Source organism: Aspergillus fumigatus, chromosome 5 (genome assembly GCF_000002655.1).
Source record: "Aspergillus fumigatus Af293 chromosome 5, whole genome shotgun sequence".
In the NCBI taxonomy this organism is placed as follows: domain Eukaryota; kingdom Fungi; phylum Ascomycota; class Eurotiomycetes; order Eurotiales; family Aspergillaceae; genus Aspergillus; species Aspergillus fumigatus.
In genome coordinates, this window is record NC_007198.1 from 2,591,360 (window position 1) to 2,602,076 (window position 10,717).

Here is a 10,717-nt window from a genome sequence, read left to right on the forward strand (position 1 = left end):
CCCAATAGGATAAATAGGATAGCACTAAGGTAGGAGATAGAGAAAGCAAAGTAATATGCTGCCGAATAGCCGTTGCCGAAGTGGACGAGGCGAATGCCGAGCAATGCGATATAATGTACACGACTATATCATTCCTCGCAGCCCGTCTAGGGCCTATTGAGTGCTTGAAGCGAAGAGTTCTTCTTTTCGCACATTGCAGACATTCATGATGACTGAATTTACCGTCGCAGACGTCGCAGGTCATAAGACCCGTGATGATCTCTGGGTGATCATCCACGGCAAAGGTACGTCCAGGACCTATCTGCTCTGTCAGCAGTGCTAACTTTCCCAGTTTACGATCTCACCAAGTACATTCGGGATCATCCAGGCGGCGCAGATGTGCTGCTGGATGTTGCCGGTACCGATGCCACCGCCGCGTACGAGGACGTCGGACACTCGGAGGATGCGGACGATATCATGCAGACGTATCTGGTGGGCACGTTAAAAGATGCGACTCGGTTTGTTCGCAAGTCCGCTGTGCGTGTTATTCAGCCGACCTCCGTGCCAGTAGCGAAAGACAACAGCTCGTCTCGGGTTGGCAAAGTTGCTGCTGCCGGCTCAGTGGCTGGTCTGCTCAGCTTGCTATACTACGTGCCTCCCCGTCATGGATCATTGCAACTCCCACACGCCCTCTACCAACTGCAGGCATATCTCCCTAGTCTGCACCGCCTGCTGCCGTCCTCCATGACCGGCATGCGCCTGCCACAGGGGGGCTTCGCCAATGGATTCGCAGCCGCAGCCCTACTCTCCGCGATCATCACCGGCATCGTGGGGATGCAAGTGTCGAAACTGACCAAGATCGACTCCGGCTTTACTCGATACCCCCCTCGTATCAAGAGCAAGCCGAGTCCCAAGGCGGATCCTCACAGCATTCCCGGCTTCCTCAACCCCAAGGACTACAAGACGCTCCCTCTGGTGCAGAAAGCCCTCCTCGCGCCCAACGTCTACCGATTCGTCTTCCAACTGCCATCAGCCACAGATATCGTCGGCCTCCCGGTCGGCCAGCACGTCGCCATAAAAGCCACCGTCGATGGCCAAACCGTCACACGATCCTACACGCCAACCTCCAACAACCTCGACCGCGGCTACCTCGAGCTCGTCATCAAATGCTACCCGGACGGCCTTCTGACCGGCCAGTACCTCGCCAACCTGCAAGTCGGCGACAAAGTGCACTTCCGCGGCCCCAAAGGCGCAATGAAGTACCAGCGCAACCTGTGCAAGAAAATCGGCATGATCGCCGGCGGCACAGGCATCACCCCCATGTATCAGCTGATCCGGGCAATCTGCGAGGACGACAAAGATACCACCGAGATCAGCCTGGTGTATGCCAACCGCAGCGAGGGGGATATTCTGTTGCGCGAGGAGCTGGAGGCGTTTGCGCGCAGGTACCCGAAGCAGTTTCAGGTGTACTATATGCTCGATGTTCCGCCGGAGAACTGGACGTATGGCAAGGGGTATGTGACGCCTGCGGTGATGGCCGCGAGGCTGCCTAAGCCGGCGGCTGATACGAAGATCTTCCTGTGTGGGCCGCCAGGGATGATCAATGCGGCGAAGAAGGGGCTTGTCTCGCTGGGCTTCGAGGCGCCGGGCGCTGTGGGCAAGATGACTGATCAGATTTTTTGTTTCTAGTTTATCTGTTGATGGCTGTCTGCATGTGTATAACAGAGGATAGATAGTTTGTCTTGTCTTTTCAGTATTCAGCATCAGAACTTGGTCATTATTCACGGTCCTACGCCGAGCTTACTGTATCATGATAACATAACCAAGTCTGTAGGACTACGACTACTTTTGCAGGCACTGCTCAATTCATTCATTCACTTGAGAAGTAGAACCAAAGCAGAGCTGAAGATACATTCTACGCCTAATATCTGTCATGACATACGCCGAGTGCCGACATGCATCCAAGGATTCTGTGCAATCTGCATGGGTTAGTTCTAAATGACTTCCAGAACATCGGAAAAGCGGCAAAGCATTTTGTTTTATTCACAAAGTGGATATGATGAGGAGACAATATATGGCTCATTGCCACGATGTCATTCAGGAGCTGTGTTTCGTCAAGCTTCCGGCCCGATAGACAGCATCGTCATCATCACCATGCGGCATGCCGAGTACCGCGGCAATATAACCAATCGGGTTGAGAGCTCATGTCAGGGCAAGTATTCATTGGATCGTACAACCGGTAGGAAGAGAGCATCCTATTGCTATCCTCCCAGGATGCGTTCATCAGGGGCTGCATTGTCTCGACGGTGTAGATCCCGCGGCAGCGGATAGCTCTCACTGTGCAGAATGGATACCGTCCGGTTGGCCATTCGTGAATTGTGGCCGTCATTCGGCATGTCGGAAGATCTGCCGGGAGATATGCCTCGAGGCCGCTGGATCCGGACATAAATGCTAGACATTCGTACGTCTGTAACTCCCCTTCTCATATATTCGAACATTCGTCCTCACCCCTGCGCATTTTCACAGCAACAATGCATTCGACGTGGCAGCCCCCAACGAATTATCGGCAACGCCCTGTCGCCATTCTCGGTGCAGGCGTGCTCGGTCGTAGACTTGGTATGTCTTCTATGAGGTGAAATGTCCAAGATTGAACTAACTTGTACCAGCATGCGTCTGGGCCTCAGCAGGTTACAATGTCCATGTCCGCGATCCGAGTCCCCAACAGCGCGAAGACTGCCTCGCCTACGTCAGGGATAACGTGGCCGCATACGCCGAGAGCACAGGACAGAAGCCAGGAACAGTCGGGACTACCGAAAGCCTCGAGGAAGCAGTGGATAATGCCTGGCTGGTCATCGAGGCCGTGCCGGAGAAGATCCAGCTCAAGATCGATGCGTTTGCTGAACTCGATGCCCGCGCGCCGAGTGACTGTATCCTCGCGTCGAACTCGTCGTCGTACAAGTCTTCGGAGATGCTTGAGAAGGTGTCAGAGGCGACGAAATCCCGGATCCTGAATATGCACTACTACATGCCGCCGCAGTGCATGATAGTCGAGCTCATGACGGATGGGCACACCGCGGCCGAGATCTTCCCGTTTATGGTTGAGCGGTCCAAGGAGGCGGCGACGGTCCCGTATGTTGCTCGAAAGGAGTCGACTGGGTTTATCTTCAATCGTCTGTGGGCAGCTGTCAAGCGGGAGGTGCTGACGATGCTGGCGGAGGGGGTGTCGGTACCGGAGGAGATTGACTCGATGTGGAAGGAGATGTTTGTCAAGGGAGGAGTCTTGCCTTGCAGGACCATGGACGGTACGTATGCCCTTTTTTTGTTTCTCGCAGCCGTGTCTAAGTCGGATTAGCTGTCGGCCTTGATACCGTCGCGTTTATTGAAGGCCATTACATTGCCGAGCGAGGTCTTTCGCCCGAGAAGACCGTCGACTTCCTCAAGGAGAACTACCTCGACAAGGGCAAGCTCGGCAACAAGTGTGCAAATGGTGGTCTCTATCCTGCAGCATCGCCCTCGGCAAATACCACTGTCCAACCCAAGATCATCGCCCTCGATGTCGGCCTGTCTGCAGCAACCCCTGGTTTCACCGCAGGCCAGATTGTGGAATTCTCGGACGACGGCAAGCTTCAGCGAGTACTTGTCAAGGACCAAGCCCTGCCAGACGGCTTGGCTATTGACTCCGCCGCGAAACGCATGTTCTGGACCAACATGGGTGTACCAGGCAAGGACGACGGGGCCGTCTACTCTGCCAACCTGGACGGCTCAGATATAAAGACGCTGGTTGCACCGGGCACAACCAACACCCCCAAACAGCTCGCACTGGATCAGTCCGCTCGGAAGGTTTACTTCTCTGACCGGGAAGGACTCCGCGTATTCCGATGCAACTACGACGGAAGTGATCTTGAGATCATCGTCCGAACGGGTGATTACCACCGACCAGGAGACATGCAAGACGCTACAAAGTGGTGTGTCGGCATTGCGGTTTCCCCTCGGTTCGGCAAGTTCTACTGGACCCAGAAGGGAGTTTCAAAGAGCAGCACGGGCAGGATCTTCTGCGCGGATATTGACATGCCACCGGGCCAGACTGCGGCAAAACGAAATGATATCCGTTGTCTCTTAGAGGGTCTGCCCGAACCCATTGACCTAGAGGTAGACGAGGAATCAGGCAGATTGTACTGGACCGATCGCGGTGAGCTTCCGTTTGGCAACTCATTGAACCGGGTCCCGCTGAAGGAGACCGGTTCGGAGGTCGAACGGACTGGCCATCTGGGATACGAGGTTCTCACACGGAATCTGAACGAGGCAATCGGTTTGAAACTGGATCTGGGACGTGGTCATATCTATTTGACCGATCTTGGGGGCAGCGTTTACCGGACCGATGGGGATGGGAAGCAGAAGGTGAAGTTGTATTCCGACGAGAGCCGTGCTTTTACTGGAATTGCTTTACTGTAGACATTGCCATACTATCCGTAAATATAAGTTCGATAGAAGGACTGACTGCTGTTCACATTTTTGAGTTATATCCCTATATGAGTCAACATGTACACCGAATCATTCTGGTGCTCTACCCTATACGTGCGTGCTTACTATCCTTAAGCAAACATATGCTACTCGGCTGAATTCTCCAAGCCATAAGCTACAAGCCTTCAGAGCCCTGATGCCTGGAATGAGCATAAATGAACACGAAAGAGCCGTTTTTAGTCCGCTTGTTCCAGTATAGTTCTCCAGCGGAGATTCTAGCCTCCAATAGTAACAAATAACAGATATCAGTATTCAGCCACCAGTTGCAGCCTACTTCAATTGCCATTAGACAACAACAAGAGTACATAAGTCTCGTGCGACCCGATTCTAACCCCGGCAAACGCAACACTTTGATCATCATGGTAGTTACTTCTCTAGAAACACTGCCAGTTGAGCTCCTGAGCCAGATCAGCAGCTATTTATCCCCCCTGCGCTGCGGACAATATCCCCACAGCGTAAGCCAGAAGCACCTCTCCAGCTCAGTCGCACATGTAGGCGGCTCCGTGATGTCTGCCAACCGCTTCTATTCCAGTGCTATTACCATTCTTCCAAGTCCCTGCTGACATCGCTTCTCTCCTTCCTCCGGACACTAGATGCGCGCCCTGACCTCGCAAAATGCGTGACTAGTCTGGACTTCAATGGGCAAGGCCAAGCGGATGCCCTCAGCGACGGAGATCAACAGCTGCTGGGGAACTGCATCGCCAAGTTTGGTCTGCCCCTGTTGCTAGATGACTGGCAAGACTGTCTGGGCGTGGAAAGACGCCCACTTGCGGCAGAACTTGTCGTCGCGTCGTGTCCGAATATTGAGGCTCTCAGGCTGCCCATGAACCCAGAATGGCTGGTGAGCGTGCTCGACTCGCTGCCGAAGGACTTTTGTCTATGCGAAGTTGAGGAAGCTAGATGTCTGGCTTTATGTTTGGCTTTACTATATCAGCGGTGACCACTATGGTATTGGGTACCGGAAGATTAGCGGGCTGTTGCATGCGTCACCGAACCTGGAGCATCTGTCTCTTCCCTCCATTGAGGCGTTTTATCCCGGCGAGGCGGGAGTGCCTATCCTGGAGAAGGTGAGGTACCTTGATCTCGGTGACAGCGCGCCGTCGCCGTATTTTCTTAAGCGTGTTCTTGAAGCCTGTCCGAATCTCGAAAGATTCGAGCTGCATTGGATTGTTTCGGATGGATACGACGAAGACTCCGAAGAGTGGTCGCCTCTGGATAGACGACGGGCCTTGCAACGCGTTCAAAGCTCTGTTCGCGAGATCATCTTCGAGGCTACCATTGAGTTCCGGGACGATGACAATCTTGAAGAAGGCGTTCCGACGCTGCGCGATTTTTCGCGCCTGGAGATCCTCAAAGTCAATGACATCGCTCTGCAAGCGCTGTACAAAGTCTGGACGCACCCTAACCGCCACGGAACTGTGGAGCAATTCGTATACCAGGTGTTTCCGTCTACGATTAAGGAGCTTACTCCCTGGGGTCCCGATGCCTCTTGGATCGAGGCCGTTCGCCCTCTCTCTCGAGAGGCTGTTGGCGAGCAGTATCCCCTCCATCCAAGCACTGCAGCCGCCAGAACATCCCCAACACACTCGCTACAACCATGGCTTCGGACCTGGGATCTGTGCATGGCGGTAGAAGAAGATGCCTTCACTATGCAACAACCTCGTTGACCTGTGGTAGTAGACTGTATGTATTTCAGCCTTGGTTTCCGTTTTCATCCGCTGAGCGGACCGTCGATGCTGGAATAGAGCCCTTCAGTCTAGGGAAGGAAAATGTAGTGGATACTCCAGTAATGCATGTTGTAGCACAAGGACTATTACAGCCTGATATGTCTGATTATCAACAAGATGACCTGCGCCTACGGAAATATCGTCCGTAGCTGGCAGGAATCACCAGCATGCTTAACCTGTCTCACATTATCAATCCAAGGTTCATGACAATGGCCTTGATTAACACGGCAATCACTCACGCAGGAGGTGTACTTATGGTTGTCAAGGACGTTCAGAGACAATTACACTGTGTACCTGGCCGCCCTAAAGAATAGCATTAAGTTCCTGTAGATAGAGCTCAATGCAATCCCAGATGATGCCAATCCTCAGCCCAAAAGGAGAATTTGTACGCATTGGTGCGAGATCAATGGAGCACTAGTGTATTAGTACCGAATCTCGCGGTGCACTGAAATCCTGATCTGTGTAGCACTCACCAGCAGCATGTGTATCACTGTTGTGTTTACGGAAGTCCAACGTGCTAGAAATCCGTTACCAACTTTTCCCGGTCAATAACCATTTGACTGTAGTGAACTAGAGCCACTGTACCAAGCCCCGGAGCCAGGCATCCATACCACTATTGTGGGGTATTTACTATCCGCTTGGTGATGGATAACCCTCCAACCAATCTTCTGGGATCTTTGCATAGTACGCACTGCGCAGGTAGTCCTCCAGAGGGCGCCAGCACCAATCATTGCTTCACGAATCCATTTGCATGAAGGAGACAAGCAGCTTGCAGCCTGTTTTCTGCCTAGTGCAGGCCTTTCCTTCCATTGGAGGAGCCAAACAAGTCCACTCAAATAAGATTTCTTGGACCTCGTATCCCACGCCAGGTTTGATGTCGTCAAACCTATAAAGCAACGGTCGAGTTCCCTCATTCATGTCTCATACACTTCCTAAATCCTGGAATCTAAACCTCCCATCTAGATCATGCCTCTCTCACAAATAACCCCATGCCTCTGGTTCGACGGCCAAGCCGAAGAAGCCGCCAGATTCTACGTCTCCATCTTCCCCAACTCCAAGATCACAGCAATCCAGCGCTACACCGAAGCTGGAAAAGAGTACCACGGGCGAGAGGCAGGCAGCGTTATGGTTGTTGAATTCGAATTGAACGGACAGACTTTTACAGGATTGAATGGCGGCCCCCAGTTCAAATTCACGGGGGCGATCTCCTTCCAAGTCGACTGTGAGGATCAGGACGAGGTCGACCACTACTGGAACCACTTGAAAGACGGGGGCGATGAAACGAAACAGCAATGCGGATGGGTGACCGATAAGTTTGGGCTTACGTGGCAGATTATCCCAAGACGGCTGAAGGAGATGTTGAGTGATTCGGATTTGGAGCGGAAATCGCGCGTGACGAACGAGATGATCAAGATGAAGAAATTGGACGCCGGGCTTCTTGAGAAGGCTTATGAGGGGGCATTATAATACTCATCCCAGATAGGAGCTGTAAGTGATTGATACAGCTGTGCAGCACTATTTAATGAGTCTGCTTGCTACACTATGCATCAAGACACGCCACATAACAGACCTCTTCTCCAATGCTTCCTGGCTCATGTGGCCTATGCTATTAGTTAGAGCAGCAGTCGAGGACTCCACGCTTTAAACTTACTAAGAGTGTGTAGAGTGTAACCATAGGATGAGGTCTGCCATAGAAGCCCTGAGTTTCTGCCTTACCATACTGGGCCTAAGCTCGATAATAGACCCATAAACGAAGAAGCATATCGTCCAGATACCCTTCTAACCCAATGGTATTACGGAGGTTTCTTTATCTCAGGTAGTCTCAGTCTCATGGCGACTGTTATGCTTCGTTTCCCATCCTGGCGCTCATCCCAGTCTGTTAATTGTTCCCTGTGGCTACACTGAACGGCAATGGATCGTCCAAATTTCGGACTTCGATACTTGAAAAGACTGAGGTACTATCAAAAAGATTCCAGGCTTCCCTGTACCCGATGTTAGTTTTCGTTCCTTGCGTCACAGTGTGCAGTACCTGTATGTGGCCATGGTGTGATGGGATAGTATGGCAATAAACAAGAGGGACAAAAATAAGAAAGTAATCGAAAAGTACTTGGAGTACAGAGGAGGGAGTGAATATGGTGTAGGCGGGTTACTTATGAGTCGACATGTGGCTAGTGTCGGAGTACTATTTAGGTGGTCATTATTACTGGGATGCTTGCACTTTGCAGGGCTACCTTAGTAACCCAACAAACGATGGCTTTTTGTCGATTTGTCCTAGCATTGTGAATAGGCTCAGATGACTTAGCACGAACATCATGAGTACCAGGGCTTGTCAGGGTAATTCGAGACGAGATCTGACCAGCCTGACCGGCTGGGGTATCAGGGACCGAGAAACCGCGGAGAAGCCAGCGACATGATGGAGGTTGGGTTGTTATTCGGAAAGTAATATGTTTTTTTTTTGCATTATACTAATCTCGGCAGGTCCTCTTCGTCAACAGGATGGAAGAATACTCTCGAGCATGCATTCGATGGACTGTACGATATCAAAGTGTATGAAGGTAGCGTATACTACAATGGGACGAGTGCCGTTGACGTAGGGGACACAGTTTCACAGGATGCTTTGTTTATAAATGGTTCGTTCACCCGGTTCTCGGAAAGATCTGATATGGATGAAAATCTGATGCCTAATACTATACCTACAGACTCGTTGCAGACGAGCTCCGAAATACGTCCTTCAGAGCCGAATATTGACCTACCACCCGTACGTCAGCATGCATCAAGACCAGGATGCCGGCTCCTATCGGCCTGTGATCATCTACAATCGGGGCCAAATGGAGAGAGTCATGCGGCAATATCGTGAATTTGTCCTTCTCTACACGGACAACTAGGAGTGGAATTCATTCCTTTCCCTACACAACGCCCGCAGGTACCTGCCTGGCATGCGTCTCAGGTCTGGCAGTTGATTTGTGACTTTGCTACACACCTGAGTGAATGAATGGACGGAACTATATTGTGTTTGGTGGACTCTATGAGAAATGTCAGTTGGAGCCATTGGAGAGGCCTCAGGAATATAATGCAAAGGACCAGGACGTGTAAAGAAGCTGCAAGGTTTCTTATGTTAGCCCCGGTCAAGGCTAAACTCATACTCACTATTTGATTTCAAGTAACTTCTATCCTTCTGTCAATAGATCCCAATCGACTTTGACCATGCTCCGGACAGAGAAATATACCACCAGATTGCTCCAGGCTTTGATCGTATCTGCCACATGGCATCGCACGATTGAGCCTGTAGAGCCTGGGGAACAAAAGGACATTACCAGGTTAGCCATACCGCTGCGAACATGGCCTTGATAATGAGGTCAGGCGAGAGCCTGCATGCCAAATCCGGTGTTAGCTGCCAGGATGAGTCACTGGCGGCTCGGAGAGTGTGGTTAGGGTGTCACTTTATCTTCTGCTCGAAGTAAGGGGAGAAGACGAAAGAGCATCGCTTGCGCAGCCGTGTTAACATTGTATATACCAGTACTTCCATGTCCCTTCGCGCCCCGAACGTCATGCGATGGACCCGTCTTAAGGACGAATGCTTGGAGGTATTGAACACGTCGCCAGCGGCCCTTGCGTCAGACAAGGTTCTGTGGCAGCATATCCAGCTGCAGCATATAACCGAAGAATTTGCGATGCAATTATCCGCAAAAGAGACTTCTCCTGATCGATCACGAGCTGTTCAGACCCAGTTGGCGCATCGTGAGTTCAAACGGCAGCTCGACGAATGGCGTAGAGGCGTTGCCGATGGCTGTTGGGATGGTAAATCCTCCTTTTTCTTCTTACTTCAATCATCATTGAGACTGGTCAGACAATCTGATGCAGAGGCTCTCGAATTTGCGTATCATTTCTCACTCCTATACATAAACGAAGTGGCTTACTGCGCACCGACAAATAATGATGCTACCGACAACCCGCCATCAGTGGTTGCAACTGAGACACACGCAATTCCCGAGTTTCTGGAAAAGACAGATACATCCTTCGAGTTTTCACCTCTCTGGATATGTCGACGCTCCGAGCCCTACCAGCGATGTACCTGATCCGGATAATCTACACATTCATGTTTTGGTCAAACTATACTTTGTAGTAACCAAACTACCGACCCACGATGCACGGTTGCAAGTCGCTCGACTTCAGGTCCCCCAACGTACGTCTCGATCGCGTTATCCAGATGTCGGCTGGATGGGGCTCTTTGTGGCCCGCTACAAAATTATCCACAGTGTTTAGTAAAATGCGGTCGTGGGTTGAAAGCGACGACAACAGTCGACAGAGCCTCTGACGCGGATACTCTGCCTTTCCCTTGCGCCACTCCTCGGTACTGATTTCTCAACTGCCATGCCCCGCGGTATTCCCAACATAGAACAGATGGATGACAATGCTTGCATGGGTCTGGACTGGAGCGAAGTTCCAGACATGGCCTTTGACTTGAGCAACTTGACACGCCAATCTCGCCA

At 51.5% G+C, this 10,717-nt stretch overlaps 6 protein-coding genes across 6 annotated transcripts; all 6 read left to right on the forward strand.

The window, feature by feature from the left end:
- The first annotated feature begins 67 nt into the window (after window positions 1–67).
- Window positions 68–1,770, forward strand: AFUA_5G10060 (putative cytochrome b5 reductase). The gene is made up of 2 exons (XM_748543.2): window positions 68–284; window positions 332–1,770. The coding sequence occupies exons 1-2, from the start codon at window positions 206–208 to the stop codon at window positions 1,666–1,668; spliced, it is 1,416 nt and encodes a 471-aa protein (XP_753636.1). The 5' UTR covers window positions 68–205; the 3' UTR covers window positions 1,669–1,770.
- Window positions 1,771–2,090: 320 nt separating this feature from the next.
- Window positions 2,091–4,476, forward strand: AFUA_5G10070 (uncharacterized protein). The gene is made up of 3 exons (XM_077804831.1): window positions 2,091–2,595; window positions 2,646–3,281; window positions 3,332–4,476. The coding sequence occupies exons 1-3, from the start codon at window positions 2,511–2,513 to the stop codon at window positions 4,429–4,431; spliced, it is 1,821 nt and encodes a 606-aa protein (XP_077660967.1). The 5' UTR covers window positions 2,091–2,510; the 3' UTR covers window positions 4,432–4,476.
- An 858-nt stretch (window positions 4,477–5,334) lies between these two features.
- On the forward strand, window positions 5,335–6,167 carry AFUA_5G10080 (uncharacterized protein; the record flags this gene model as incomplete). The annotated part of the gene is made up of 2 exons (XM_748541.1): window positions 5,335–5,341; window positions 5,401–6,167. The coding sequence occupies 2 exons, from the start codon at window positions 5,335–5,337 to the stop codon at window positions 6,165–6,167; spliced, it is 774 nt and encodes a 257-aa protein (XP_753634.1).
- A 1,026-nt stretch (window positions 6,168–7,193) lies between these two features.
- Window positions 7,194–7,746, forward strand: AFUA_5G10090 (VOC family protein; the record flags this gene model as incomplete). Its single annotated transcript, XM_748540.2, has 1 exon — window positions 7,194–7,746. One exon carries the CDS (start codon window positions 7,194–7,196, stop codon window positions 7,692–7,694), a length of 501 nt encoding a protein of 166 aa, XP_753633.1. The 3' UTR covers window positions 7,695–7,746.
- Window positions 7,747–9,219: 1,473 nt separating this feature from the next.
- AFUA_5G10100 (uncharacterized protein) lies at window positions 9,220–9,575 on the forward strand (the record flags this gene model as incomplete). Its single annotated transcript, XM_748539.1, has 2 exons — window positions 9,220–9,332; window positions 9,413–9,575. The coding sequence occupies 2 exons, from the start codon at window positions 9,220–9,222 to the stop codon at window positions 9,573–9,575; spliced, it is 276 nt and encodes a 91-aa protein (XP_753632.1).
- A 176-nt stretch (window positions 9,576–9,751) lies between these two features.
- AFUA_5G10110 (uncharacterized protein) lies at window positions 9,752–10,303 on the forward strand (the record flags this gene model as incomplete). Its single annotated transcript, XM_748538.1, has 2 exons — window positions 9,752–10,025; window positions 10,089–10,303. The coding sequence occupies 2 exons, from the start codon at window positions 9,752–9,754 to the stop codon at window positions 10,301–10,303; spliced, it is 489 nt and encodes a 162-aa protein (XP_753631.1).
- Window positions 10,304–10,717: the final 414 nt, after the last annotated feature.

What these genes read in the sequence shown, in the direction of transcription:
- AFUA_5G10060 (XM_748543.2), top strand. Translation starts at nt 206, where the DNA reads ATGATGACTGAATTTACCGTCGCAGACGTCGCAGGTCATAAGACCCGT. An exon ending in GGTGATCATCCACGGCAAAG is followed by an intron (nt 285 to 331) that starts GTACGTCCAGGA and finishes TAACTTTCCCAG; the next exon opens with TTTACGATCTCACCAAGTAC.
- AFUA_5G10070 (XM_077804831.1), top strand. Translation starts at nt 2,511, where the DNA reads ATGCATTCGACGTGGCAGCCCCCAACGAATTATCGGCAACGCCCTGTC. An exon ending in CGTGCTCGGTCGTAGACTTG is followed by an intron (nt 2,596 to 2,645) that starts GTATGTCTTCTA and finishes AACTTGTACCAG; the next exon opens with CATGCGTCTGGGCCTCAGCA. An exon ending in GCCTTGCAGGACCATGGACG is followed by an intron (nt 3,282 to 3,331) that starts GTACGTATGCCC and finishes AAGTCGGATTAG; the next exon opens with CTGTCGGCCTTGATACCGTC.